The sequence below is a fragment of the Sapajus apella genome, unplaced genomic scaffold (assembly GCF_009761245.1).
Source record: "Sapajus apella isolate SASKATOON/1434 unplaced genomic scaffold, GSC_monkey_1.0 scaffold54, whole genome shotgun sequence".
Lineage (NCBI taxonomy): Eukaryota > Metazoa > Chordata > Mammalia > Primates > Cebidae > Sapajus > Sapajus apella.
In genome coordinates, this window is record NW_022436994.1 from 15,472,348 (window position 1) to 15,498,491 (window position 26,144).

At 36.2% G+C, this 26,144-nt stretch overlaps 1 protein-coding gene across 10 annotated transcripts in view; it reads left to right on the forward strand.

The window, feature by feature from the left end:
* AMPH (amphiphysin) overlaps positions 1-26,144 on the forward strand; it is a 232,316-nt gene that overhangs the window by 136,779 nt on the left and 69,393 nt on the right. For 7 of the 10 annotated variants that reach the window (XM_032244465.1, XM_032244463.1, XM_032244468.1 and 4 more), the window contains 7 exons: positions 1,387-1,482; positions 11,458-11,565; positions 13,028-13,113; positions 21,655-21,730; positions 22,392-22,474; positions 23,812-23,820; positions 24,785-24,923. In XM_032244465.1, coding sequence (XP_032100356.1) covers positions 1,387-1,482; positions 11,458-11,565; positions 13,028-13,113; positions 21,655-21,730; positions 22,392-22,474; positions 23,812-23,820; positions 24,785-24,923 — 597 coding nt within the window. The remainder of the gene's footprint in view (positions 1-1,386; positions 1,483-11,457; positions 11,566-13,027; positions 13,114-21,654; positions 21,731-22,391; positions 22,475-23,811; positions 23,821-24,784; positions 24,924-26,144) is intronic. The other 3 variants (XM_032244469.1, XM_032244467.1, XM_032244460.1) reach the window with 1 other exon arrangement.

Genomic DNA, 26,144 nt, shown 5'->3' on the forward strand with positions numbered 1-26,144 from the left:
TGTGTGTGTGTGTGTGTGTGTGTGTGTGTGTGTGTGTGTGTGTGTGTTAACAAGATATAAACAAGATAAAAACTTATTTCTCACATAGAGGAATTTAAAGGTCAGCAGCCCAGACATTGCATATTGACCCTACAGTATTAGGGGGCTGTGTTTGCCATTTTTAGCCTGCCTTCAATGTCAAGGTGGCTCTCTGATCACTGGCTGTCAGCTCTTATTTCTGTATGCCAGTTAGCAAGAAGGGTGAAGTTTGGAAGACAGCCCACTCCCTCTTTTTCAGGACGCTTCCTGAAAGTACATCCCATTGTCTACAACACAGCCACATGACCACACCTTGTTGCAAAGGAGTCTGAGAAGTAGAGTTTTTTATGTTAGGTGGCCAAGGGTCTAGCTAAAGTGGGAGGTTCAGTTAGCAGGAAGGAAGAAAGGGTAGAGATTGGGTGACAAACAGCAGACTCTGTCAAGAGACCCAAAATGTGCTAGTGAGAGAAATGTGAAGATGACATTCTTGAGTACCTGCTATTTGCCTGAAATCCTGTGAAGCATTTTACATTGTCAACTCATTTAACTGGGGATATTGAAATTCAGTGAGGTCTAGCTCCCCAAAGTCACACAGCTGGGATAAAAAGTCCTTCTCTGGTGAGGGAGCCTGGTATGATAGTCATATCATGGGCCTTGAGTTCAAGGAGACAGACCTGAGTTGAAACCTGTGCCTGTCATTTATCAACTACATAACCTTGGCCAGGTTATATGACATCCTCTGGGCTTCATTGTCCTCTTCCGTACAGGGGAAATAACAAAGTCTGTTCTTATAAAACAATTGTGAGTATGCCTTAACATAGTGATAGCAGTAATATTATTTGTAATAATAATAATACCTAATATTCATTGTGTTTTTTATCATAATTGATACTCCATACATGGTAATACCCTTCCCAATATGACTGTAACTTTTCTGTTTCCCCGATGGAGGCAACATATCAGAAATGATTTGTTTGTTTTAGTGCAAGGTGGTTTCTGATTTCATGGAGTGCTTCAGAAGCAAATTGTCTTAGTGGGATTATTCTCAGTCTCTTGGCCCCAAAGTCCGTCTATAGGGATAGGGGGATCTTTTGAAGTTTCTGCATTCTTTAGTATTTTAGAATCAGAAATACAATTTTAATGAGCTGAGCTCTTAGCTAGCCTGGTTTGTTAACTAGAACCAGTGGCCAAATTGCCTTAAAATTGTACTGCATTGTTAAATCATCCTCATTTTTTCCCTAGCATCTCATATGTGAAAAAGTATTACTTGTCTAATTTTATATTTGCAGATTTTTTTTAGAAGTTTGGTGAAAGGTATCCAATTAAAATAATTCAGCAGTGGTCTCTTTATTTCTTTTTTTCTTTTAGAAATGTGATGTGCTGTGGGAAGATTTTCATCAAAAACTTGTAGACGGGTCCTTGCTAACACTGGATACCTACCTGGGCCAATTTCCTGACATAAAGGTATTTTACTCTGTGTCTATAAAGGGAAGAATTGAGTGGCCTCATGTAGTTATTGAAACACGGGCAAGGAAAGAATTATTAAAAGTCCTCAAACTGACATCAAAGATAGTTGGTAACTTTTATTTAAGCATGGAATTTTTATATTGTTCCTATTAGAAAAGAAATGTCATTACAGAAATCACATTTCCTTTTTAGTGAACTGCTGCAGCTTTTATTTTTCCACAGAATTCTTTTTAAACCTATGGCTATAAAATCATAAACCAGAGCTGCCAAAAATTCCAATCTTTTTTATAATGAAAACTTTTTATTATATAGCATTTGAAAAGGATTTCCATTAGAATAACCAGTGGTCACAAGGAAGGGGGCAATATCATTGTAAATATGAGAGCAAAACCTGATCTTTCCTTTTAATGTATGCATTTATCACTAAAACTTTGAACTTAGTACTGCTTTTGCTGTATCGTATAGTCCTGGTATGCTTGTTTTTGTTTTCATTTGCACTGAGATACTTTTTAATATCCCTTTTGATATCTTCTTTGACACACTGGTTGTTCAAAATTGTGTTGTTTAATTTCCACACATTTGTGAGTTTTTCAGTTTTCTTTCTGCTGTTGATTTCTAGTTTTATTTTATTGTGGTTGGAAAAGATACTTGGTACAATTTCAGTCTTCTTAAATTTGTTAAGACTCGTTTTGTGAAGAATCTTCCATGTGCAACCTAAGAAGTGTGTGTTCTGCTCTTGTTGGATTGAATATCCTGTATGTCTGTTAGGTACATCTGGTCTGTAGTGTTGTTCAGGTATACTGTTCCTTTGTTGTTGTTCTGTCTATAATTGAAATTGTAATTGAAATTGTGCTTCTATCTGTAATTGAAAGTGGGGTATTAAGGTTTTATGTTATTATCATATTGCTATCTATTTCTTCAGTTTGTCAATGTTTGTTTTACATATATAGGTGCTTTATATTTATAATTGCTATATCTTCCTGAAGGATAGATCCTTTTATCATTACATGTCCTTCTGCTTCTCTTGTGAAAGTTTTGGAATTAAGGTTTATTTTTTCTGATAAGGACAGCCATCCCTAATCTTTTCTGGTTACCATTTGCATGGAATGTCTTTTTCCTTCTCTTTACTTTCAGGCTATGTGTGTCCTGTAATCTAAAGTGAGTCTCTTGTAGACAACAAATAGTTGGATCTTTTTTAAATTTAAATTCATTTAGCCACTCTATGTCTTTTGATTGGGAGTTTCATCAACTTACATTTAAAATAATTATTAATTAAAAAGAATTTACTGTTATCATTTTATTTATTGTTTTCTGTTTGTCTTATAGTTCATTTGTTCTTCTTTTCCTCTCTTGCTAATTTCTTTTGTATTTTGTTGTTTCTTTGTATTCATATGCTTTGATTTTTTTTTCTCTTACTTTTGTGTAACTTCCATATGTATTTTTGTGGTTATGATATAATTTTGATAAAATATTTTATAATTATAACAGCCTATTTTAAGCTAAAAACTAAATTAACATCAATCACCTATAAAAACTCTACACTTATTTTCACCACATATATACTTTGTGTTGTCAAAATTTGCATATATTTATATTGTATTTCCATAAATATATATTTTTAGTTATCGTTATGCTTATAGTATAGTTATGCTTATAGTATTTTTGTCTTTTGACTTTTATACTAGAATTAAAATTGATTTACCCACCACTGTTAAGGTAATACAATATTCTGTATTTGTCTATATATTTACATTTATCAACAAATCTTATAGTTTCTTATGCTATTGTTCACTGTTTAGTGTCCTTTCATTTCATGTTAAATAAATCTGTTTAGCATTTTTTGTAAGGTACATCTAATGGTGGTGACCTTCAGCTTTGGTTTGTCTAGCAGTATCTTTATCTTTTCTTTAAGAATATAAGAAACAAGTACCCACAGTTTTGTTTCTTTTTTTCTGTCAGCACTTTATATATGTCATCTGACTCCCTTCTGGCCTGCTTCTGCTAAAAATCCACTAATAGGATTACAGAGATTCCCTTGTATGTGAGCAAGTCACTTTTCTCTTGGTAATTTGAAATTTAATATTTGTCTTTTACCATTGATTATAATGTGTCTCTGTGTAAACTTTTTTGTTGTTGTTGAGTCAGAGTCTCACTCTCACCCAGGCTGGAGTGCAGTGTCATGATTTCGGCTTCCTTCAGCCTCCGCCTCCCAGGTTAAAGTGACTTTTCTGCCTCAGCCTCCCAAGTAGCTGGGACTACAGGCATGTGCCACCACGCCCAGTTGATTTTGTATTTTTAGCAGAGACAGGGTTTCACCATGTTGACCAGGCTGGTATCAAACTCTTGACCTTGTGTTCCGCCCATCTCAGCCTCCCAAAATGCTGGGATTACAGGTGTGAGCCACTGTGTCTGGCCCTCTGTGTTGACTTTGAGGGGTTTATTTTATTTGGAGTTTTTGGGCTTTCTGAATTCGAATGAACATTTTCTTTCCCAGACTTGGGAAGTTTTCAGCCATTATTTCTTTCAGTAGCTTTATGATTATTTCTGTTTTCTCCTTCTGGGACTCCCATAATGCATAAATTGGTCCATGTAATGGTGTCCCATAAATCCCTTAAGCTTTATTCTATATTTTTCATTGTTTTTCTTTGTGTTCCCCTGACATTCTTAATGACCTATCTGAGTTTATTGATCCTTTTTTCTGCTTGATCTAATCTTCTCTTGAACCCCCCAGTGAATTTTTTAGTTCAATTATTGTATTTTTCAGTTCTATCATTTCTGTTTGATACTTTCTTTATCATTTTGTTTAATTTCTCACTTTGTGTATACATTATTCTGATCTGAGTGACAGTTACTTTGAATTCTCTGTCAGGCACATCATATATCTCCATTTTATTAGGGTTAATATTTGTAGATTTATTTTGTTTCTTTGTTTGAAACATATTTCCCTGTTTTTTAGTTTACCTTGGTTCTCTGTGTTGATATCTTCACATTAGACAAAACAATAACCTCTTTTAGTCTTTGTGGACTAGCTCCACATAGGAGAAGACCTTCACCAATCATCCCAGTCATGGGTTTTGGAAGCCTCTAAAACTTTTGACTATCCTGACTGCTTTCTTTGTTCTTAGCAACCCCTAGGCATCTAGAGGATGCTAGGTCATTTCAGTGCTCCGAGACAAGCAAGACTCATTTTCTGTGGAAGCCATTTTCTTGGGAAGCACCCAAAAGTTGTATCATTGGATACTTGTTTAATTATTTCCCTGAATAGAGAGAAGTAGTGACCTGAGTGCTTTTTATTTTATTTTATTTTATTTTATTTTATTTTTGCCTCAGTTGAGGGGAGGGTCTGTGGCAACTAGTTGTATGGTAGGCCATGCTACCTGGAAGTTTGTTTTTATTTGTTTGTTTCCTCCTGCTTGCTCCACACTGAGGCACGGAGAGGAGCTGTGCAAAGTGCCTGCATGCGTGTTCAAACCTCTGTTTATTCTCTGTATACCCCAAGGTCTAATGTGTGCTAGACCTGTCAGCTATCCAAGACAGGTAAGATAGAAGACACTCCCTTGGATAGAAGCCAGAAACGTTGGTTTGTTAGATGTGCAGTCCTACTTCTTCACTCTTCACTCAGAAGCAGGAAGCTGGAGGTTCCCTCTTGATTATATGGCACTGTGCTAGGGATAGCAAGAAGGTATCTCCCCTTTTCCTGCTTCTTTCAATGTAGCTGTAGTTGCCCTTGCGAAGGGTTCAGGAGCCATTCAACTAGTTTTTGCATTTCTCACACACAAAAAATTGATTCATGTGTTGGTGTTAAATCTGTGTGTCTGTGGGGAAGGAGAGTTCAGAGCCTCCTATTCTTCCCCCTTGCTACCATCACCTTTATTGCATAGTAATTTAATCTCCTTAAAAGCAATACTTAATAAATCAGAAGAGGTTAAGGAAAAATTATGTCCCCTTACCTGAAAATTCTAAAGCAGCTTACAGCTTGTCCAAATTATTCATATGATATGTGTTCATAGTATGACTTAGCTAACCAAATAAAGGCTGTGACTGACTAGAGAAGCAAACATCTGAAAGCTTTTTTTGAGTTTCAGGAACAAAAGCTTAGTATCATTAATAAAATGGGAAGATCTTAGTTATTGTACTGTACTTAGAAATTGGGCACACTGTCCAAGAGCATGTAATTTCAGAATACAAGCACATACAGAATTACGTTTATTGAAACACAGAAAGATTAAAATAAAATTATGACAGATTATATTGGCTGGTCTTTTACACAGTTTATTCCATGTCAGAAAGATAAAGGACTCAATATAACTTTTCCTTAAGCATTTCTTTTTTGGAAGTCCATGGTTGAGATCACATAAAAAGATGATCCTGCAGTTTCTGAACCATCTAGAGATTTGGAAACAATATCATCTAGATCCTTTGCTGGATGCCCTGAGGGTAAGGTAAATATATGTTAAGGTTTTATATGTATCATGGAAAGAGGCTGAATCTCTCTCTCTCTGAAGCCATATTTAGGAAACTGGAGCATACACAGAGGCTATCAACCAAGATAGGTAATTGTGAAGCCATATAACACAACAAACAGTTCAGGAAATAGCAATGCTATTAACTTGGAAAGGCGATAATTTGGAATTGGAGAGTGAGCAGATGACTGCATTTGATATTTGAAAGTTGTTTTTCCGTGAATATGAACTTAAGTTATTTTCTGTGAGCCTTTACTCAGTGAATGGAAGTTAGAAGTAGGTATAGACTCCATCACTTTATAAAAATAGTGGTGAGTGATTATGTAATGAATAAGTTATTGATGGAAAGGAAGATTATGATTAAAAATACTCAGTGTAGAATTTTTAAAGCATGAAACACAGTTGACTTCTTGACTCCCATTGAAATCAACAGGCCATGTGCAGTTAAAAACCTCAGGCAAATTTCCAAATATTTACTTGAGCCCATCAGTAAGGGCTGTGAAATACCATTCATGAGGGGATGATGTTTAGCTTTTCCAGCTGTGATTGGCAGGATACCCTGTGTTATAGTTTCTGTTATGCATCATTGACATCTGAAATCAATGTTATAATAAGAGCCTGCTTGTCACCAACCCAGGCAGGCTTACGGCTGTGAGCAGTTATTGTAAAATATAGTTTGGATTCTATCTTGGCTGCCATGCATGAGCAACTAAGCATGTATTTACTACAATGTACCAAAATGAATTCCAAATTGAGATTATTACAGAATTTTTAAAAATGTGTAATAAATCATTTTTTAACTGTAGAGGTTCAGTGCACAATGAGAAGCCTCAAGAATTTCTTTTTTCAAGAAATGTTAGTTAAATTTGTAATGTAATTTAAATTTCCTATTGGATGATTAAACAAGAATTATATAATTTTCTATAAAAAAGCTAATTGTCAACCTTACCCTTATTTAGGAAATTTGAGTTTTTCCCTTCAAGTTTCCCAATTATCAGATAGGTAAGGAAATAAGATTGATTTGTCTTTTTTAACCCTAAAATGTATGCATCAGAATGAGTGTTATTCTTCAAAATAGTCATTTCTGCTATGGTAAGCTATCATTTATAATTGACTTAAAAATTACATAAGAAAATGAGCAAGCCAGATGCAGTGGCTCATGCCTGTAATCCCAGGACTTTTGGAGGCCACGGCAGGTGGATCACCTGAGATCAGGAGTTTGAGACCAACCTGGCCAACGTGGCAAAACCTTGTCTCTACTAATAATGCAAACAAAAAATTAGCTGGGCATGGTGGTGCATGCCTGTAATCCCAGCTACTCTGGAGGCTGAGGCAGGAAATTGCTTGAACCCAGGAGGCAGAGGTTGAAGTGAGCCAAGACTGTGCCATTTCACTCTAGCCTGGGTGACAAGAACGTGAAACTCCCTCCCCCCCAAAAAAGAAAAGAAACAAAGAAAATTAGTCAAATTATTTACTTCATTTCCTATTTTTGAACAAAACTAAGATTACCCAGTTACCCGGTACATTCTCCCACTTTATTCTAAGCCTTAAAATATATTGAATTATAGCTGCTTTCAAAAATCAAATTCATCTTCAGAGAATCAAGATTTTCCATTGGAAGATTTATTAAAGGAATGTCCCAGGCTAGAAGGCAAGTCCCTAAGGAAGAGCTTTTTATAAGAGTTTGCATGTAGTTACACAGGCCACTGCTTCAAGCGATAGGCCTTTTTTTGAAGGTAACAGATTTTTGCCAAAAATAATGAGTCTTGTCACTTTATAGGCACATAGTGTTCACTGTATCTAATTGAAGGTTTTCACTCTACTCTGCCTGGGCTAACTCGTTGGATACTTTGAGTGACTAGGTGTGTGTCTCCATGCTTTCTGCCCATATACTAGTTGGAAGTGGTCAGTGCAGGGAAAATGAAAGCAATTAGAAATAGCCAAAGAGTTTAACTATCCCAACCCACCTCTCACCAGTCCTAATGGGCATGCAGAAGAATAGCATAGAGTGACAGGTTGTAGTTGACTCATAAAGTCTGTCAGAGAAACAGCAAGAGCTGTTTGGAAGGAGCACTAACCAAGACTCAGAAGCAGGGATGGAATTGGGTGAGGCCAGCAAAGAACCCATGGTACAAATTAGGAGGCAGCTGCTAACCCTGCACTCACATGACCCTGAGAGTAAGAGGCCGTCTTAAATTTTGTGCCCTATCTCACCTGCCTTACCCTACTCCTGGCGCTGGTCACTGGGGCTAATTTCTAATTCAGTTCACTTTTGCCACAGACTTGCTGAGCAATTTGGGAGAAGTTAGTGGCAATCTCATCCAGCTCCACATTTCCTAAAAGTAAAATGGAGATAATCCCTGAAACATTCATTCTATAGGTTGCTGGAAGGATCCACTGGATGTGACAATGCCTTGTAAGCCATAGTCATTTATATTATTGTTTTGTTTCTTCTTCTTTCTACCATATAAAATTTTGCAGTTTTTAAAGCACCTCCTCCTGGATTAGTTCTTATTATTCAAATAGCTGGGCATAACTGGAATTATAGGGAAGATTTTTTTTTAAAAAGTGTAGATACCTAGGCCTTGCCTCAGACTACTTAAATCAGAATCTCTTAGTGTGGGTCTCAGGAATCAGTATATTTTATACTATTTCCTTATTAATTATACTTATTTTTACATTTTCTGATTTATTTGATGTATAATTTATTTAATTGATATATAGTAATTGTTTATATTTATGGGGCACATAGATACTTCTTTATTAACTTATTTCTTAGTTGCTGCCTTACAATGTATAATATACATCTTTAACATATTAGGCCTAACTTGAAATAATGTGTACTACTTTATGTATTATTTAAGAACCGTACAGCAATATACTTTCAGTTCCTATCTTCTTTTGCACCATAACATAAAAATGTAATTTTTCTTTTACATATGTTATAAACCCCACAATACATTAGTTGTGGTTTTTTCCTCGGAATGATCTGTTACCTTCCCAAGCAATTAAAAGTAGGAAAACAAAATCTTGTATATTTTACATTGATTTTTATCATTTCTGGTACTCATTTTTCTGTGTAGCTCCATTTCATATTAAAATTCTTATGCTGTCAGTGAATTCCCTCAGCCTTTATTTGTCTGAAAAAAACACTTTATTTCACCTTCACCTTTGTAAGATATTTTCACTGGGTGTGGAATTCTGAGTTGGCAGATTTCTTTTAATTTTTATTTTTCAGTACTGTAAATATGTCATCCAGTGTGTTCTGGCTTGTGTGGTTTCTGAAGATTAGTATCCTGTAATTCTTACCTTTTTACTTTTTCTTTTATTCTTGATGTTAAGCAGTCTATCATGTTTTTAGATGTGTATTGTTTAATATTTTTCCTTTTTGGGATTCTCTGAGTTTCTTGCATCTAAACTTTGATGTCTTCATTATTTAAAAATATTTTCAGCCATTATCTCTTGAAATCTTGCTTCTTATTTTCTCATTTCCTTTGAGACTTCAATTACAGTGTGTTAGACCATTTTACATTGCACTGTAGGTCTTAGATACTCAATTATCTGTTTTTTTTTTTTTTCTACAATTCTTTTCTCTTGTGTTTTAACGGGAATAATTTATTGTGACCTATCTTCAAGTGCACTATTTATTTCCTCAGCTTTTTTGAGTTTAGTGATGGGTCCACTGAATCAGTTTATCTCTAAGATCATCTTAAAATTTCTAGTGTTTCCATTTGATTTCTATTTTTCCATTAAAGTTTCTATATCTCTGCTGAAATTCACCATCTGGTTATGTATACTGTTGACTTTTTCAAATTAGATACTTTAACATATTAGTCATAGTTATTTTGAAATTTCTATTTGTTACTTCCAACATTTGGGTCATGTCCAAGTCTGTCTTTGTTGTTTGCTTTATCTTTTCTCATGGGTTTGTGTATTTTGTTTTTTTGTGTGTGTGTATTTTTTTTGGTTTATTTTGTTTTTGTGTATTTTGTAACTTTTGATTGAATGCCAGACATCATGTATAGGATAGTGAGGACTGAAATAATATTTATGTCTGGAAATTGGCCAGGCTTTTTTTCAGGCCATTAATGTGAGAGTTAGAATCCATTAATCAGAACCTGAGCTGAACTTGGGCTTTATTGTTGCTATTTGTTACTTCATTGCATCACAGCTTTCAAATGCCTCCAGAATTGGACTGCTAATGCCTTGTACTTATGTTTTAACATCTGTACAATTTTCAGATTCTTAGGCTGAAGCCTTGTTTTGGGGCCCTTAGGTGTTGGAGGGTTTTTCTCAGTGTTGCTGCTGCTTATTAGATTTTAGTTGTTTTTGTATGCCTGTGTTGCTGAAGGGATCTCTCTCCTTGCACTGTCCTCTTCCAGTGGTAGGCCACTATTGCTTGTTTTTTAGTGTTAGGCTTGTGGTGGAGTTAGGGCTGTTTTTGCTATTGTTGTTGTTTTGTTTTTAAATCCTTTCCTGGCCTTGTATTAGGCAAAGTCAGCCTCATGTCTATGGTTGATCTTGAGCAAGAGTTTCCATCCCTGTCCAAGTTTGAACAGTCCATTACTTGTTATAGGAGACAGGTCTTCAGCATGGGAAGCTTTTATGCCGCTTGAGACTATCTTTTACCCTTTTGCCTACAGTAATTATTTTTGCCTAAAATCTAAAGGTCAGAAGGCTCTCTGTCTCTCTACCAGAGCCACATTGGTTTTACTGCTCCTTCAGAAGCAGTAGATCTTTGCTTGTCACCTGTGGGCAAGCTCCTCCTCTGGCAGCGTAAAGCTTTGTTGTTGTTTGTGGTTGTTAAGAGAAAATGTTCCATGGAAATGAGAGGGGCTTTATGCCTATCCCCTGGCAGCCATATATCACCTCATTCTCATCTGCACTGCAAGGGAATGTCTTGTTCCTAGACTTTCTCATGGCTTCCAGTGTTGACCCATGGGAAAAGGCTTGCCCATTAGCACAATCACCTCTGTGTCTTTGGCTACTAGCTATTCCAAATGACACATTAGTCCAAGTGATTCTAATGAACAAAGGATTGAGAAGCACTTATAGAAGAGAATTCTTAGGGAGTAAATGTGTTTTTATAGAATTGCTGTTGGTGTGTTATTAGAATTATAAAACTGAATGTAACATTGTTTCCCACTATCTTCGGAATAGAACATTTAAAGATTTAGAGTAGAGAATAATGAGGAGTGTAGTTTTTCCTTCTCTCCCTAATTCTGGAATTTTTCTGGTCTTTGACTGCAAACTATTCCCTCAACTCCTCTTGACTAATCTAATTAGTATCAAAAGGGAAGATATTTATCTAATGGCTTCCACACAAAGGATTGGAGGCTGTCCTCTGATTTTCAGGGATCACTTAGCTACTGAAATTCCAGCTCACCTTGAGCATCTCCAGTCAAGATCCTCAGCAGCTCTGGGCAAGGAAAGCATTTTGGCATCTGGATGTCAAAGGGAGACTCTATGGCTATGCTTCTTTTTTAGTGCTTGCATTTCCTGTTGACAGAATCGCATCGCCAAGCGTAGCAGGAAGCTTGTGGACTACGACAGTGCCCGCCACCATCTGGAAGCTCTGCAGAGCTCCAAGAGGAAGGATGAGAGTCGAATCTCTAAGGTAGGGATTGACTCCATGGTGAATACCACTCACCATATTTTATGATCTGTTGCTCTTTGCTTTTTAAAATTGTTTCCTCTGCAAAAGGAGATTGGAATCTGAACAGAATTTAAACTGAAACATAGTGCTTTTTATTATTTTTAATTAAAATAATGTGTTTCATGATATTGTACAGTTCATATGGTGACACTGACTCATACATTTTCATCAGAATGAACTTTGACCTACAATGTTGCAGAATCAAAGAAAATAGTGTGTTTGCACTTCCTTAGGTGGTTGTGGTCCACCATCAGTGCTGAAACGCAGATGCAGATGGGACACCAAGTTGAAATTCTCAGAGGTGACTTTTGATTGTCTGAGAGTACAGATGTATATATTTGCATAAAAGTAATTTTTTGTTAGAAAACTTATTTTTAGTAGCTTTCACCATGTATGTCAGCAAGTTACAGATGTTGACTAACTGAAGTCACTTCCTAACTATGCCCTCTTCTTCTGATCTTGCCTTTTCCTCTGTGCCTACCCACAGCTTCCTGAATGGTCTTCTGCATCTAGCTATGTTTCTTGACTGCTTAAATCTTTTAATGGTTTCTATTGCCTCTGCAAAAAATACTAAATTTGTTAGTATAGCACAGAAGACCCTCACAATCTGGCTGTAACTCACCTGTTACACAATTTGGCTGTAACCCACCTCACCCATCCTGATCAACTTTCAAGTCTCTTTTCCCTTCCTCACCTTCTTCTATAAACATAGCATAAGCCAGAGCTACGTATCAGTTTCTGAGCAGGTCACAATAACAAATGCCCTTCATGAGAGGCCTCCTAGATACCAGGCACCCTCCCTGTTCAACACTTCATCTACATTAACTTTCCTTAATACTCCAAACTGTGAGGTACACAGAGGTAAAGCAGTCTGACAGGTTTACATGGTAAGCTAGAATTCCATTTCAAGGCATTTCACCTTGGTGTATTGTAATGTATTTCCTACCCTCTCTTTTAGCAAACATTTTCTAAGTCTTTAGGATTCAGTTAAAATATTACCTTCTCTCTTCTCTGCACCACCTTCCATATAGCATGCTCTGTAACACATTGTAAGTCCCCTTTGTAAATACATCCTGTAATATAATTATTTAGACTTTCCAATAGACTGGAAATTTCCCAGGCATGCGTTCATGTTCAGTATCCATAGCAGAGCTGTCTACATGGCAGGCAGCTAACATATTTTTGTAGAATAAATGAATCAGCCAAAAGCTGCAAGAGCAACCATTGTAATCAATCCAGTTTCCAGTTTTAGGGAGTCCTAGTGTTTCTTGTTTGAAAAACAAGGGTACAATTTTAACCAAATACTCTCCTTCTCAAAATGTTTTCAAGATGCCATAAACTATTCTCATTTTATATTAAATGGTGCTGTTGTGTATAAAAATGGTCTTTCTTAGTGTAAATACATGTCATGTTTCATTTCTAGGCAGAAGAGGAATTTCAGAAAGCACAGAAAGTGTTTGAAGAGTTTAATGTTGACTTACAAGAAGAGTTACCATCATTATGGTCAAGGTAAAAATGTTTCTTTACAGATTGCACATGTTGCTTTTAGAAATTCAAGATCAGTGAACATCCCTTATCTTGTCTTTATTATCTGTGACACTTCAACACTGTCCAATGGAAGTGTTCTTTATCTGTACTTTATAGTATGGTACCTACTTGTTGCCTGTGGCTATTGATCACTTGGAATATGGCCAGGATGAAAAGGGAAGAACTAAATTTTAAACTTAATTTGTTTTGTTTTAATTTCTTTATATTTAAATAACCACATGTGACTAGCAGCTGCCATATAGGATGGCACAATTTTAGATCTTAATCTATTTCTCAAGTGGAGACCTAAATCTCAGTTAGAGACATTAGGAGGACTGCCCTTCATCTTGAAACTTACAATAATATCCTTTCAGCTCTTGCAGAAACTTCCTTTATTCCAACAGCTCATCTAGTCATCTGGCTTAAATGATAAGCCTCTACTTTCAGCCCTGACTTTTAAATCTGAACTCAGTTCCTATTTTAGGCACTAGACATTCTTCTTATTTATATGTAATTCTGCATTTCTCATGGAATTAAGTGTATTTTTAAATAGTTGTTCTATTTTTCCTACTCAGTGGTAGAACAAAGAAGTTGTTGGATGAAGTAGGACCTTATGAGTCTCAATCTCTATCAGCATCCTCATGCTCTCACCCCAAATTCACCAGAATTGTACTTAAAATAATATGACATTATTTTAAATCAGGTCCTCTATTTCTAACTTCCAACTAGATGGATTTGCCTTTAAAGCCTTCCTATATACAAATTCTAGAGCTTCTATTTACCCACCAAAATTGCAAATGTTTGGAGGGTCTATGCTAGAGTTTGCCCATTTTTGTGTCCATCTCTAGTGTTTTTAATTTTTGCCAATAAAAGGCACTCAGTGTTTCTCTCTGAACTACTGAAATATCTGGATGAAATGTTGGCTACTTTTTAACCTCAATGTCCAGCCATCACCCAAAGTCTAACATGCAAAATTATGTCATTGCTTATCTCAATTTACTTATTTTCTCTACGTCTGCATTTCTCTTTTTTTGGTGCCACTATTTCTGGACTCCCAAGGCTCAAATCTTTGGAATTGTTACCTACAGGAAACCAAAGAGCCATCAAATTAAACAATCCATCACTTTTTGGTGTGGGCTTCTGGATTGCTCCATCCTTCTCTGGTCCCACTACCCCCACCCTAAACCTCATCATCCTGTTGTGGATTATGATGGTAGTCTTGCCTTTACATTTCTTTCTTTGACCTCTCCCTGAACACCTTTTCTTTCAGAAGCTCTACGTTGATATCTCTGTGGCCTGCTTAGAACCTCACTGTTTGTGCCTAAAGAAGACCTCTTTTCTCTCCCAGAGAGGATTAAAATAGCCTTAATATATATAACTTTTAGGGATAGAGATAAAACAAACATCTATTTATGATTTGAATTTATTTAGTTATTAACATTTATTTAAAACCACAAATTATATGATGCTATGGGTTTTTAAAAGAAATGCAGATACTACTTTCTTTTTTGCTCTCACATTTCATGGAATACTTTTATCTAAAATCTTTACATATATATTTAGCATCAGTGTTTTTGTCCTCACTTGAGATACTCATCACCTCAACCAGTGGTTCTCCAGAGCTTATGATCATCTTCAACAGATATTTAATTCCAAATATAAGTTGTCATTTACATACAATTAAGAAAGTTATTCTTTTTATTTCCCTTGTAAAGGCATTTTTTTATGATCTCTAATGTAACTGCTTAATTATAAATTGATCTTCAAAAAGGCTTGGGTACTACAGTGTTCAAGGCTTTCAATTATGAAATAATACCCCTGGGAAACTGCCAGTTGCCAATTATGAAACTTTGGGGAAATTGCCAGAATTGCCAAGAGACACATTTATTATTTGCCTTAATGTTTATTGTGTATATAACTAAGTTTTTTCTAGTGAGTTCTACTAAGCATCTAAAACTAGCATTGATGTTATTTCAGGCTTTTGTGCCCTTCCTACATTGTATTTTGTTATTCAAAATAAAATAAAGCAATTGTTAGAATATCTTGTAACATGAAAGACTTTGTAGGAACTTAAAAACAGGGAATATTTGAGGGATAATTTTGGAAAGAAACCTTTCCCCTTTTCTAGTCATACACAGTATAAGTGTTTCACTGCTTTTGAAATCAATCTAATGTCTCATTCTGGCACTTAGGAAATAACATCAGTCAAAACTAGTTTTTCAATCCAGATCCCGCCTTTTCATTAAAACCTGACTTATGCCTTCCTTTCTATGTAGCATGTTTCTTGAAATCCAGATTACTCAACCATAATAATTGTGTGCATCGTGTGTGCTATACATGAAAGATCATTTTTTTTGGGAATACTTTCTATTTGCTAGGTGTCATTTTACATACTTTAAATATATAACCTCTAATTATTACAATTACAGATCTCTCCATTTTACAGATGCGAAGCTAAAGATCATATTAATTAAATACCTTGCCTAAGACTGTTAAGCTTGTAAACCGTCAAGGTAGCATTTAAAAACACTTGGGTGTTTTGTTTTGTTTTCCTGTAAATCCTGCTGCTTTTTTCTAGGGCCCCCTCTTTATTTAAAATGAGACTGTATGCAGTCATAATTTTTCAGGTTATTTCATGAATATATATATTTTTAAGAAGCCATATTACTCTGCCTTGAAATTGAAGTTAGTATTTTGTATCTTCTTTACCTTCTATGATGCAATGCATAATACTGGGCATGCAGTAATAAACATATTACATCTTAGTTATTAATACATGAAATCCTGCATCAAACTATTCATAATCACTCAGAATGTTGAGTGGACTATTCCATATATGCTTGTTAGGTTTGGGTAGACTATATGTTGTTCAAGTTTTTTATTTCCTTACTATCTTCTGCCTTGTTGAAAGGGAGATATTGAAGTTTCCTACCATTATTGGGCTTATTTCAGTCTTCATTTCTGTGAGCTTTTGCTTCATGTATGTTAGGGTTCTATTGTTAGGTGTGTGTGTATATATATATGTATATGTATATATATATATATATATATGTATGTATATATATATATGTATGTTTATAATTGGTATATATTCTTGATGGATTGACTATTTTATCTTTATAAACTGTCCTTCTTTGTCTCTAATAATTTTGTCTGTTTGTCTGATATTACTATAGCCATTCAAGCTCTCTTTTCATTATTCTTTGCATGGAATATTTTTTTTTTCCATTTTTAAACTTTCTACCTTGAATCTAAAGTGTGTCTCTTGTAAACAGTATTTAGTTGGATAATTTGTGTGTTCACACTTGTGTGTGTGTTATCTATTCTGCCAGCCAGTGCCTTTTGATTGCTGTGCTCAGTCCATTTACCTTTATATAATTACCAATAATGTAGGCTTTCTGTCTACTGTTTTGCTAATTGCTTTGTGTGCTTTACATCTTTTTTGTTTCTCTATTCCTCTATTACTGCCATGTGTAGAAAACTTTCAAAATTTTGCATTTAAACTGATCTTCAAAAATTAGTAGTTGATGAAGTAGAAATGAACTATTACTTAGATGGGAATGCAGGTTGAATTTTTAAAAAGGAAATACTAGAATATGATTGCATCTTTTAAAGGAGCTTATAGATTATATAGATAAAGATGATAAACTGGTATCACAAAGAAAAAAGGACTCTAAGGAGAATTCTTGAGGTAAATCTTATAAAATAAGTAAAGACAGCATTTAGTGAAAGGATAGTCGAGGCTGACATAGAGCATGAATAAAGGCCTGTGGATTGAAGCAGATATGTGGGTTCATGGAACTTTAATTAGTCTAATGTAGCTCAAGGTCAGAGTGATAGTGTCTGGGAAGGGCTGGTAGTGATGAAGCAGGAGAAAGACAGAGAGCAGATAAATTTATCATTCATTCAGCAAATATTTACTGACCACCTACTGTGTGTGAAGAACTCTGTTATATGCTAAAGATCTTGTGCTGAAAGTTTTGTTTGCTTTATTGAAGGACAGGGTAAGGCAGTGACTTTTAGAAGAAATGAAAAATAAGATATCAGACAGTAAGTTCAATGCAGAATTATTTTTTTAGAAAAGAATAATTTAGTCGAGAGTGACATGAGATGGGGTAACTCAGACTGCTGTTTGAATGTTTAGGGAAGTCATCTCTCAAAGAGATAGATAATATATAAAGAAAAGGAAGTTTTGGGAAAATTGAGTCTGGCTGATATATGCTGAGTTGAAGAATCATTAGGAAATCCAAAACATATGTCTATTAAGCTAAGTCTAAAGCTTGAAGAGAGAGTTGGGAGTCATTACCATATGTGTGGTAATGATGCCATGGGAGTTGATGAGGTAGATGGTCAGATAGATCAAATGGCAAGATGAGGATCAAAGGTAGAACCTTTGAGAGTGCCATTATTTTATGGAAATTGCAAAAGAAGAGGGGACTGTGGAAGAGCCTTCAAAAAATTAATCGGAATTGTAGAAGGAGCCATGACAGAGTGACATCTCAAAGGCAGAAATGGAGAGAGTTTTTAAAATGCCAGAACTGTTATTTACAATAGAGGCACCAAGCAGGTGAGGATTAAAGAGGCATCACCGTTGGTAAACTTCCAGAAAAGTTTCAGTAGATGTTGGGGTCAGAAGCTTGATTATGGGCATTGGAGACTCCATTGGAGATGAGGAAGCAGCAGCAGGCGATGGTGTCTGTTATTTTGAGGATTCTAACTATGATGGGCCTGAGGAATTGTGGCAGCAGGTATAGGGAAATTATAGGGCAAGGGACGCTTTTTAAAAATAACTCTTGTCATTTTGAGAAGATGGCATAGCTGTGACAAAGGTGGAATAATTTAGGACCAAGGATATGTGGGGCAAACAGGGGGTCAGGACAAGGAGAAAGGGTGTTGATAGGACTGGTCAGAGAGTGTTGAGGGGCACACCAAAGGGCCCAAGTTTGATAAAATAGGATGCTCAAACTGAGGAAGGGTGTTGGCATGAAAGAAAAGGGCATTGATCTTACGGAAGTTTTAAAAAAGCAGGTGGAATGGAAATGAATGAATGAGGGAGCTCGTGGGCTAGGAAATTAGGTTAGTGGATGGGCCACTGGTCTGCCTCATCTCAGACGTGAAATAGTTGTGAGTCATGGCAAGATCTGAGATGTCAATGGCCAATGCAGAATGTGTACAAATAGGATGCCAGGGTCACTCATTAGAGGGCTCATGTTTTGGCTGGATGGTAATATGGTTGTTGAGATCTACAGTGTTAGTGTTAGGATTTGGTGAGGGAGAGAGGGGAACCCATGAGGCATGCCATTGTGGATCATGGTTGGGGTTGAGGAGTGTTGCTCAGAGGTTTATATTAAGGTTTGAAGAGGTTGAAAATCAGTGCCATTAATAGCAGAATGGAGTGTAAATGAGCTCAGAGGATTGAAAGAGAGCTAGGAAAAAACTCTTCCTCATGCCCCATCTCGATGGTAAGTGAGGGACAGCAGGGGATGCTTCCTCCACTCCAAGAGGCTCTGGGGGAAGCACTGATACCCCTCTGGGGAGACAGATTTCCTTAGGGCATTGTGGAGGGGAGAGTGCTCAAACCTGCAAACTGTAGCTGTGATAAGCTCAACTATTAATTTTGCCTTCATTTCTGAGAACAATGAATCATCTTAATTAAGAAATTAAGTTAGCTTTGACAGCCAGTCAGAAGGGGCCTGAGGATGCCATATTTGGGGAAATGGTGATATCTCAGAGACTCTTGTTACAAAGAACTTTCAAAATGAAACTTTTAAGCAGGTAATATCACAATCAAGAGCCTGGTACTCTGTGTCTGTATATTCTACTGCTGATGACATTAGTTTTTTACAAGCCAGGGTCACATCGGAATATGCTCTCATAGTGGAATGAGTGCCAAGTTTCTTCATTCACTGGCTTGTTTATTCATTTATGGAATTTATTAATTTGTTCATGCCTGCCATATACTAGGTGCTGTGGCTGTCATAGTGAACGAGTTAAAGGCATCCCCCTCTTTGCAGGGTCGACTTCATAAACTGGAGAAAATCACTGAGTTGTTGTTAGGCCTCTGAGTCCATTCAGTGCACACATTTTAACAATTGTATCAAAAATGTTGGACATTTTATCCTAATTAAATACATGCTAGTTAATTTAAGTTCTAAATTAAAAAACAAAATATCATAAAAGTATAGATGTTTGTTTAGGTATTCTAAATAAGATATTTCTGATACTATACCAGTTTCTCAGGATAATAATTGATTTGACAACTTAAGATATGCTATATATCAGAAAAAAGAAATGTGGAAGAATGGGACTTCTTTTTTGTTTTTGCTTAATGCATTCAAAGTTCAATATGTTTAATAGAAGTACCATTACATATTGAAAAGAAAAGCAATACTAAGAAAAACCAAAAAATTTGAATGATGATTTACAAAAAAAGGAATGCAAATGAGCTATAAATAAATGAATAAAAAATGTTAACTTTAATTAAGGAAATGTAAACTTAAAAGTCAGTGAGATGCTAACTCTTGGCTATCATATTTACAAAGGTTGTATGTAAGGTGATGTTCAATTATCTTGTATATAAGGTAATATTTAAGGGACCATAAGTGGCCCAGCCTGGTGGGAACAGTTAAGCAGTTTGACAGTGAACATCAATGTTTATTTGGTTCATTCCTTTTATCAGTAAATACCTTTAAGAAATCTGTTCTGAGGAAATGATTAAGCTGTGTACAATACCTTAATCATAGATATTCATTAGGGTTTTATTTAGCATAGAAAAATTAATGAGAAGAAAATAATATTCTCCAGTGAAGTTGAACTTACACATCTCTTCCATCTGTACCCACCTTCTATTTAAATTGGACCCCTCTTTCTGCAGCCCAAGTTTGTCCTCTTAAGCCAATGTTTGCAGCTGGCACAGGGCCCATTGCTCTCCTGTCCTCTCAGTTTCTGTAACTGTTTCTGCCCATATCCACTCACTTTTCATATTTCATCAGTATATGCCTTTTTGTGGTAACTTAACTTGCCCATGTGGTTTTATTTCTTATATATATTTAATCTGCTTATTTATCATATGTATTTATCCTACATAAACATATACATTTCTCTTAATATAAATATATATTTCCATCCTAAGTATCAATAGAGCATATATTCATCAATCAGCCTCTCTGGGTGCTTCTCTAACTGGATTGTACATTCCTAGAGACATATTCACCCACCACTATGCATGTACCCAGAGTTTGATAGGTCCTTTGTTTGTTGAGGAATTGAAGAAAGAAAGGTATTAAGACTTACTGTCCCAGTTGATTGGGGCTCTAGAGAAGGGGTCATAAGTTGCCACTCAAAGTGCTCCAGAGGACTTCTCTGCAAACGCTGCATGTGGGGTCTCTCTGCATAATGTCAGGTAGCCGGTAGGGTCTCCCCTTGGTCATCCAGCTGCTGCCTTAATTAGCTTCCTCAAATACAGGTGCAAATCTTCTCCTTTGCCCTATCTCAAATACATCTAGGGGCTGCCCATTGCCTGCCAATAAATGTTGTGTTTCATGGTCTGACAAGGACCTCTGCCCCAGAGAACCATCTGCTTCCTCATCAGGCTCTCCTCTTCCAGGTTCTGATCTGATCTTCCTGGGTGCTTACCATTTCCCAAACACACTGTGGAGGATTTTCTTTATTAAAGCATAGATGTCTATATGCATGTGTATTTGTATGCATAAGAATATATATACACACATGAATGTATGAATAAGTATACGATCTTTTTAAATCAATTAAAAGAAAAATATATAAGATCAGGGTCACATGATCACTGTAGATATAGAAAATTAAGAGTAAGTCAAACATGTTAGGAATTTTAAGTAAAGATAAACCATAGAAGAAGTTAATCTCATTGCTATTGTGAATGGGCAGCTTATGTTTTCATTTACTCGGTGATGGCATGCTCTCACTTTTGATGAACAATTAGAATTAATTTATGGGTTATGTATTTTCCTCTTTCAAACAAATTTCAGAGTCCCAACACATAATAATAACTAGGCCATTTAGAGTTTGTAAAAATTAATAATGAACTTCTCAAATATTGAAATCATAGCAAGAAACATGTAATATATAAACAAGTTCTCAGGGTAGTAGTTCCATAATTGTTGTCTCTGAATCAGAAGCATCAGTTATCTAGAAACTCATCAGAAATACAAATTCTCGGTCTTCATGCTCAGACCTACTGGATCAGAAGCACAACCTCTAGGTGGTTCTTATGCACAGTAAGGCTTGAGAATCACTGTCTTTAGGTGGTAACTGAATTTAGGAGAGGTCGTGCTTATGCCAAAGGATATTTGTTTTTGTTCATTAACAGATGAAGAAATGTTGAGCTTGCCTTGGGTTCAGTATTTTATTTATTCCAATGTTATTCAAAATGGTATGAAAGAAACTTGGGTTTTCATACATTTCATTACAGTATTTTAATAAAATTATTTTTGCTGACTGGTCTTTCCCCCTCTCATCTTTCCTCTTTGTATTTCCACATGGCAGACGAGTTGGATTTTATGTTAATACTTTCAAAAACGTCTCTAGCCTTGAAGCCAAGTTTCATAAGGAAATTGCGGTGGTGAGTCATGATGATTATTTTTGCATATGGAATATAAAGTAAAGGAAGGTGTATTTTGGAAGCAAATGAAATGGCATAAAGAATTCAGCCTTTTGCATGTTTATTTAGCAATGTGTTGTTACCATCAGTAACATTTCTACATTTTTTCATGGTGAAACTGGATCCCTATCCAGTTTTGTACTTTTTGAAGATTTTACCACAGTTTTATGGCGTTGTTTCTTTTATTAGACAGTTTATAAAGTTGGAATTCTAAGTGGTATTTTAGGCCAATGAAAAATTGGTCTCAAAATATTTAGGTAATTAACAACTCTGTTGTTGATTGATTTTTTTTTAGTTCAAAAGGGTGGGGTCAATGTAAACAATAAGCTTTTGTTTTCTGCTCTGTACTCTGGTTAATAATATATATGTATATATATATATGTGTGTGTGTGTGTGTGTATATATATATATATATATATATATATACTTGTGTTAAGTTTGTTTCAGTTTTGACATAGATTTAAAATTTGAACCATATACAGAATTTCAGTTATCCTGAGGCCATCCAAACCACCATAAAATTTATAGTTTCTCAATAAGCAATTTCTTTCTTGGGGAAAATAGACTGAATTGGTACCAGGATGACATGTGGCTAACAGACAAGTGGCCTCTGTCCCTTTAGCTTTGCCACAAACTGTATGAAGTGATGACAAAACTGGGTGACCAGCATGCCGACAAGGCCTTCACTATCCAAGGAGCGCCCAGGTAGGCCCCTGCTCATCAGAGCACGCATAATCTACTGCTTGTTAAAATTTCTGCAATCTGTGAACCAGCCTGTGCTATTTTATTCATCCTACAAAAGCCTCACAGGAGCCTTTTCACCCTAGAAGCTGACACTAATCTTATTTCTGTGCTTCTACATTTACTTCTGGCCCAACTAGGATTCTTCTTGTCACAACAGCATTGACTCTCTGCCTCTCTTTGCTTTTCCTGAGGTCTGATAGCAACAGTATGAAATTTTAGTATATAATGTGTATGTTTGTTATAATACATAATTTGCTATGTACTTATTATTTTTTCTGGAGAAGAAAGGAATTCCCAAAGTTTATGACAGTTTGTCCTGATTTTTATCATTGATGCTGGCATCTTTTATGAATCTATTTTGGGAAAGGAAAGAGGAAGTATGTGAGATCTCACCTCCTGACTTTTGATCTGGTGAATGCTGTGGTGTTTTTGTTTTATTGCGCATTGCTGTTATGAGTATGCCAGTCGAACTCTCTGGATCCCCAACGATCCATAGGTGAACTGGCTACCTTGGCAGGATTTGGGTGCATACCAGCTTTCTCTGGTGATTTGGGAAACCTTTTTATTTCATTTTTCGCAGACTTTATGTACTCAGAGAATGCAGGCTAGTGAGCTGGGAGTCAGAAGACCCAGCTTTTGGTTTTCTGATTCTGCAGTTAACTTTCTTTGCCTTCCTTGAGTAAGTCCACAACCTCTCTGATTAAAGGTCTCATTTTTTTAAATTCAATAGAATAAAAAGATACTTTTGAACTACATGGTTTCCGAGGTAATATGCAGTCCTGACATTCTATATTTGCCATTTTACTACAAACACTTATTTGCATACATTTATGAAAACACACATAGTCATGCACATGAACCAACTTCTACATATGTTAATGCTCGGATCCCTCTAGAGATTGCTAATTTTCTTATTTCCTGCTCTTTGGATTAGCCCTACTTATAGGTTCTGCTATTGTTTCTATACTCTGTGATCAGTAGGTATATCTTCTCTTTCTAAGAGTAAGAATATTGCCTGAAAGAGTACACAAGAGAGGCAGAGTTACTGTTTTCAGCATGGTTATTGCATTATGGGGCTAGGCACAAAGGAAGAATTGGAATAGGAATGTCAAAATGACATTTGAGTATTTTAAAAATGAAGTGCATGAAAAAATTAAGGGTTGTTCCATTACGTTGAAATGAAAGGGACAAAGTCATCTGAAAATTTCAATGTTGCTAAAGCAGATAAAGTGAAGAAAAAGCAGGGGTGTGACCACTTAATGAATGTTCCTTTCATTTTTTTCGACATTCCTCTGCAGAATGAGGTGGTGAGTGAGCTCAGTGGTGTCTCTATTAAGCTTAGATTGGGGCTATGTTTCTGTCTGAGGCCATGATTGCTGGCACATGACCCCAATCATGTGGCGTGTCTGTGTTCTCACTAAAGGACCCAGTTCCCTCAGCTGCTGTATATGTAGATGTGCTCTTTTACATTGGGGTACGACTCTGTTTATTTGAGCTGTAGACTTTAGAAATTCTTAGAGAGTAGGATGTGTCCCGAATGCTTCTAGTCATCACATTTGGGCTGTTCCCGAGCATCTGTCCACCTGCCGGGAACATGGTGGGTTCTTGGTAAACAAAACTGAATCTTGTCCGATTTTTTTTTTTTTTTGCACATTTCAGAGTGTCTGAGTTGAGTATTTATAAGGTCTAGAAAAAGAAACAATTAGTGAATTTATTTCCAAGTGTTAGCAGAAAGTACTTCTGCAAAATCCTTGCTAACACTATCTTAAGGCTGCCTTTTAACATAAAAGTTACAATTTTCAGAGTAGATATTTTTATAGATTGTGACATGGCAAGATTCTCTTGTAAATAGAAAGTGAAACTAGTAAATTCAATTCAGCTTATGTTTGGAAGATTCTTGCAGAGCTTGTTTGAAAGAACAGAGGTCTTGCATTATTAAGACCTGAATTCAGATTCATTAAATTGCTGGGTGATTTTAGGGTTTTAATTTTTAACCTCTCTATGCCCTTCTTTACAACTTGTAAAGTGGGGACAATAAAACATGGCTACTATGAAGAGGAGATAATATATGAATGAGGTCTGTGTAGTGCAGATAAATGGTCCCAGTTATCACCATCACTGTTGCGATTAACCAGAAGTAACCTGGAAGGGGAGAGCAGAATGACAGATTGTACCTGTTAGGGTTCAGGATTCCTCTGAGATGGAAAACCGTTGATCAGATGAGTACTGTTCTTCAGAAGGTCCCTTGATTAATCCCCTTTGTTCCTCTAGTGACTCGGGTCCTCTCCGCATTGCAAAGACGCCATCACCGCCTGAGGAGGCTTCACCACTCCCGAGCCCGACAGCAAGTCCAAATCATACATTGGCACCTGCGTCTCCTGCACCAGTACGGCCTCGGTCACCTTCACAGGTAGGAGGAGGTCAAATATATTGGGGGATAGAGCTCATGGTGAGGTGGCCCCATTTCGGTTGCTCCCACAGTACCAGGGCTTTAAAAGAAGTTTCCAGTTAGGAAGACTGAGGTGTGAGGCTTTAGGCATTGTGATTTTCATGAAAGCATCCACCTGCTTTTCTTATTTGACTTTTGATATTTCCTCCCATGCGCTATATTCAAGTCTTTTGGGATTTCTTACCACATTCTCAGCATGCTCAGAATTGCATGTTCTCTATTCTCCCATCTCTTGATACCAAACCCTTTTCTTTCAATGCTCCTTTTAAATCCTACCTCTGCATGAAACTTTCCCTTGCCTAGTGATTTAGAGTTGGCAAGTACTGCCAAGAAAAGCAGTTATGTTTATATGTCATTTCACATTTTTTGGTACATCTGGACATTTTTTTGGTACACACACTTGCATGTGAGCAGCCACTTAAAAAAACTATATTGAACAAATAATTGAAAATAAACAAATAAGGGCTGGGCAAAGGTTACTGTAGAGAAAAACTGCCACCTTTATTCTCCCTGTGTTGGGTGAAAATGAAATTTCTGTAGAAAAATGTAAAGCCCCCAGTCCAGTTCAAGCTTCCTTATACAGATGCCGCTTGCATTAAAAAGGGATTGGATCCTGATACCCATCATAAGTAGAAAATACTATAAGTTAAAATGCATTAAATACACCTAACCTATTGAGCATCGTGGCTTAGCCCAGCCTACCTTAAATGTGCTGAAAACACTTACCTTAGCCTAAAGTTAGACAAAGTTATCTAACACAAAGCCTATTTTATAATCGTGTTGAATATCTTGTGAAATTTACTGATTATAGTACACCATAGAACATGATATCAGTCGTTCACCCTCGTGATCACAGGGCTAACTGGGAACTGCGGTTCACTGCCACTGTCCCACCTTAAGAGAGAGTGTCTTCACACTTTCTGTTGAATGCCTATTGCTTTTACACTTTCCTGAAGTCCAAAAAAATCATAGGTTGAACCATCATAAGTCGAGGACCATCTGTATATAGTTGAACTAAGGAAAGTCTTGGGAAGATACATGTATTAAACAGAGTTTTACATTTTTTTACTTTTCAAAATCCTTGAATGGAAAGTGAACTGTAACTGCCTATAGTTGGTCTCACCAATTCAAATGAAAAGCTTTAGTTTTGAAATTTTAATTTGTCTCTGAAATGAGAAATTA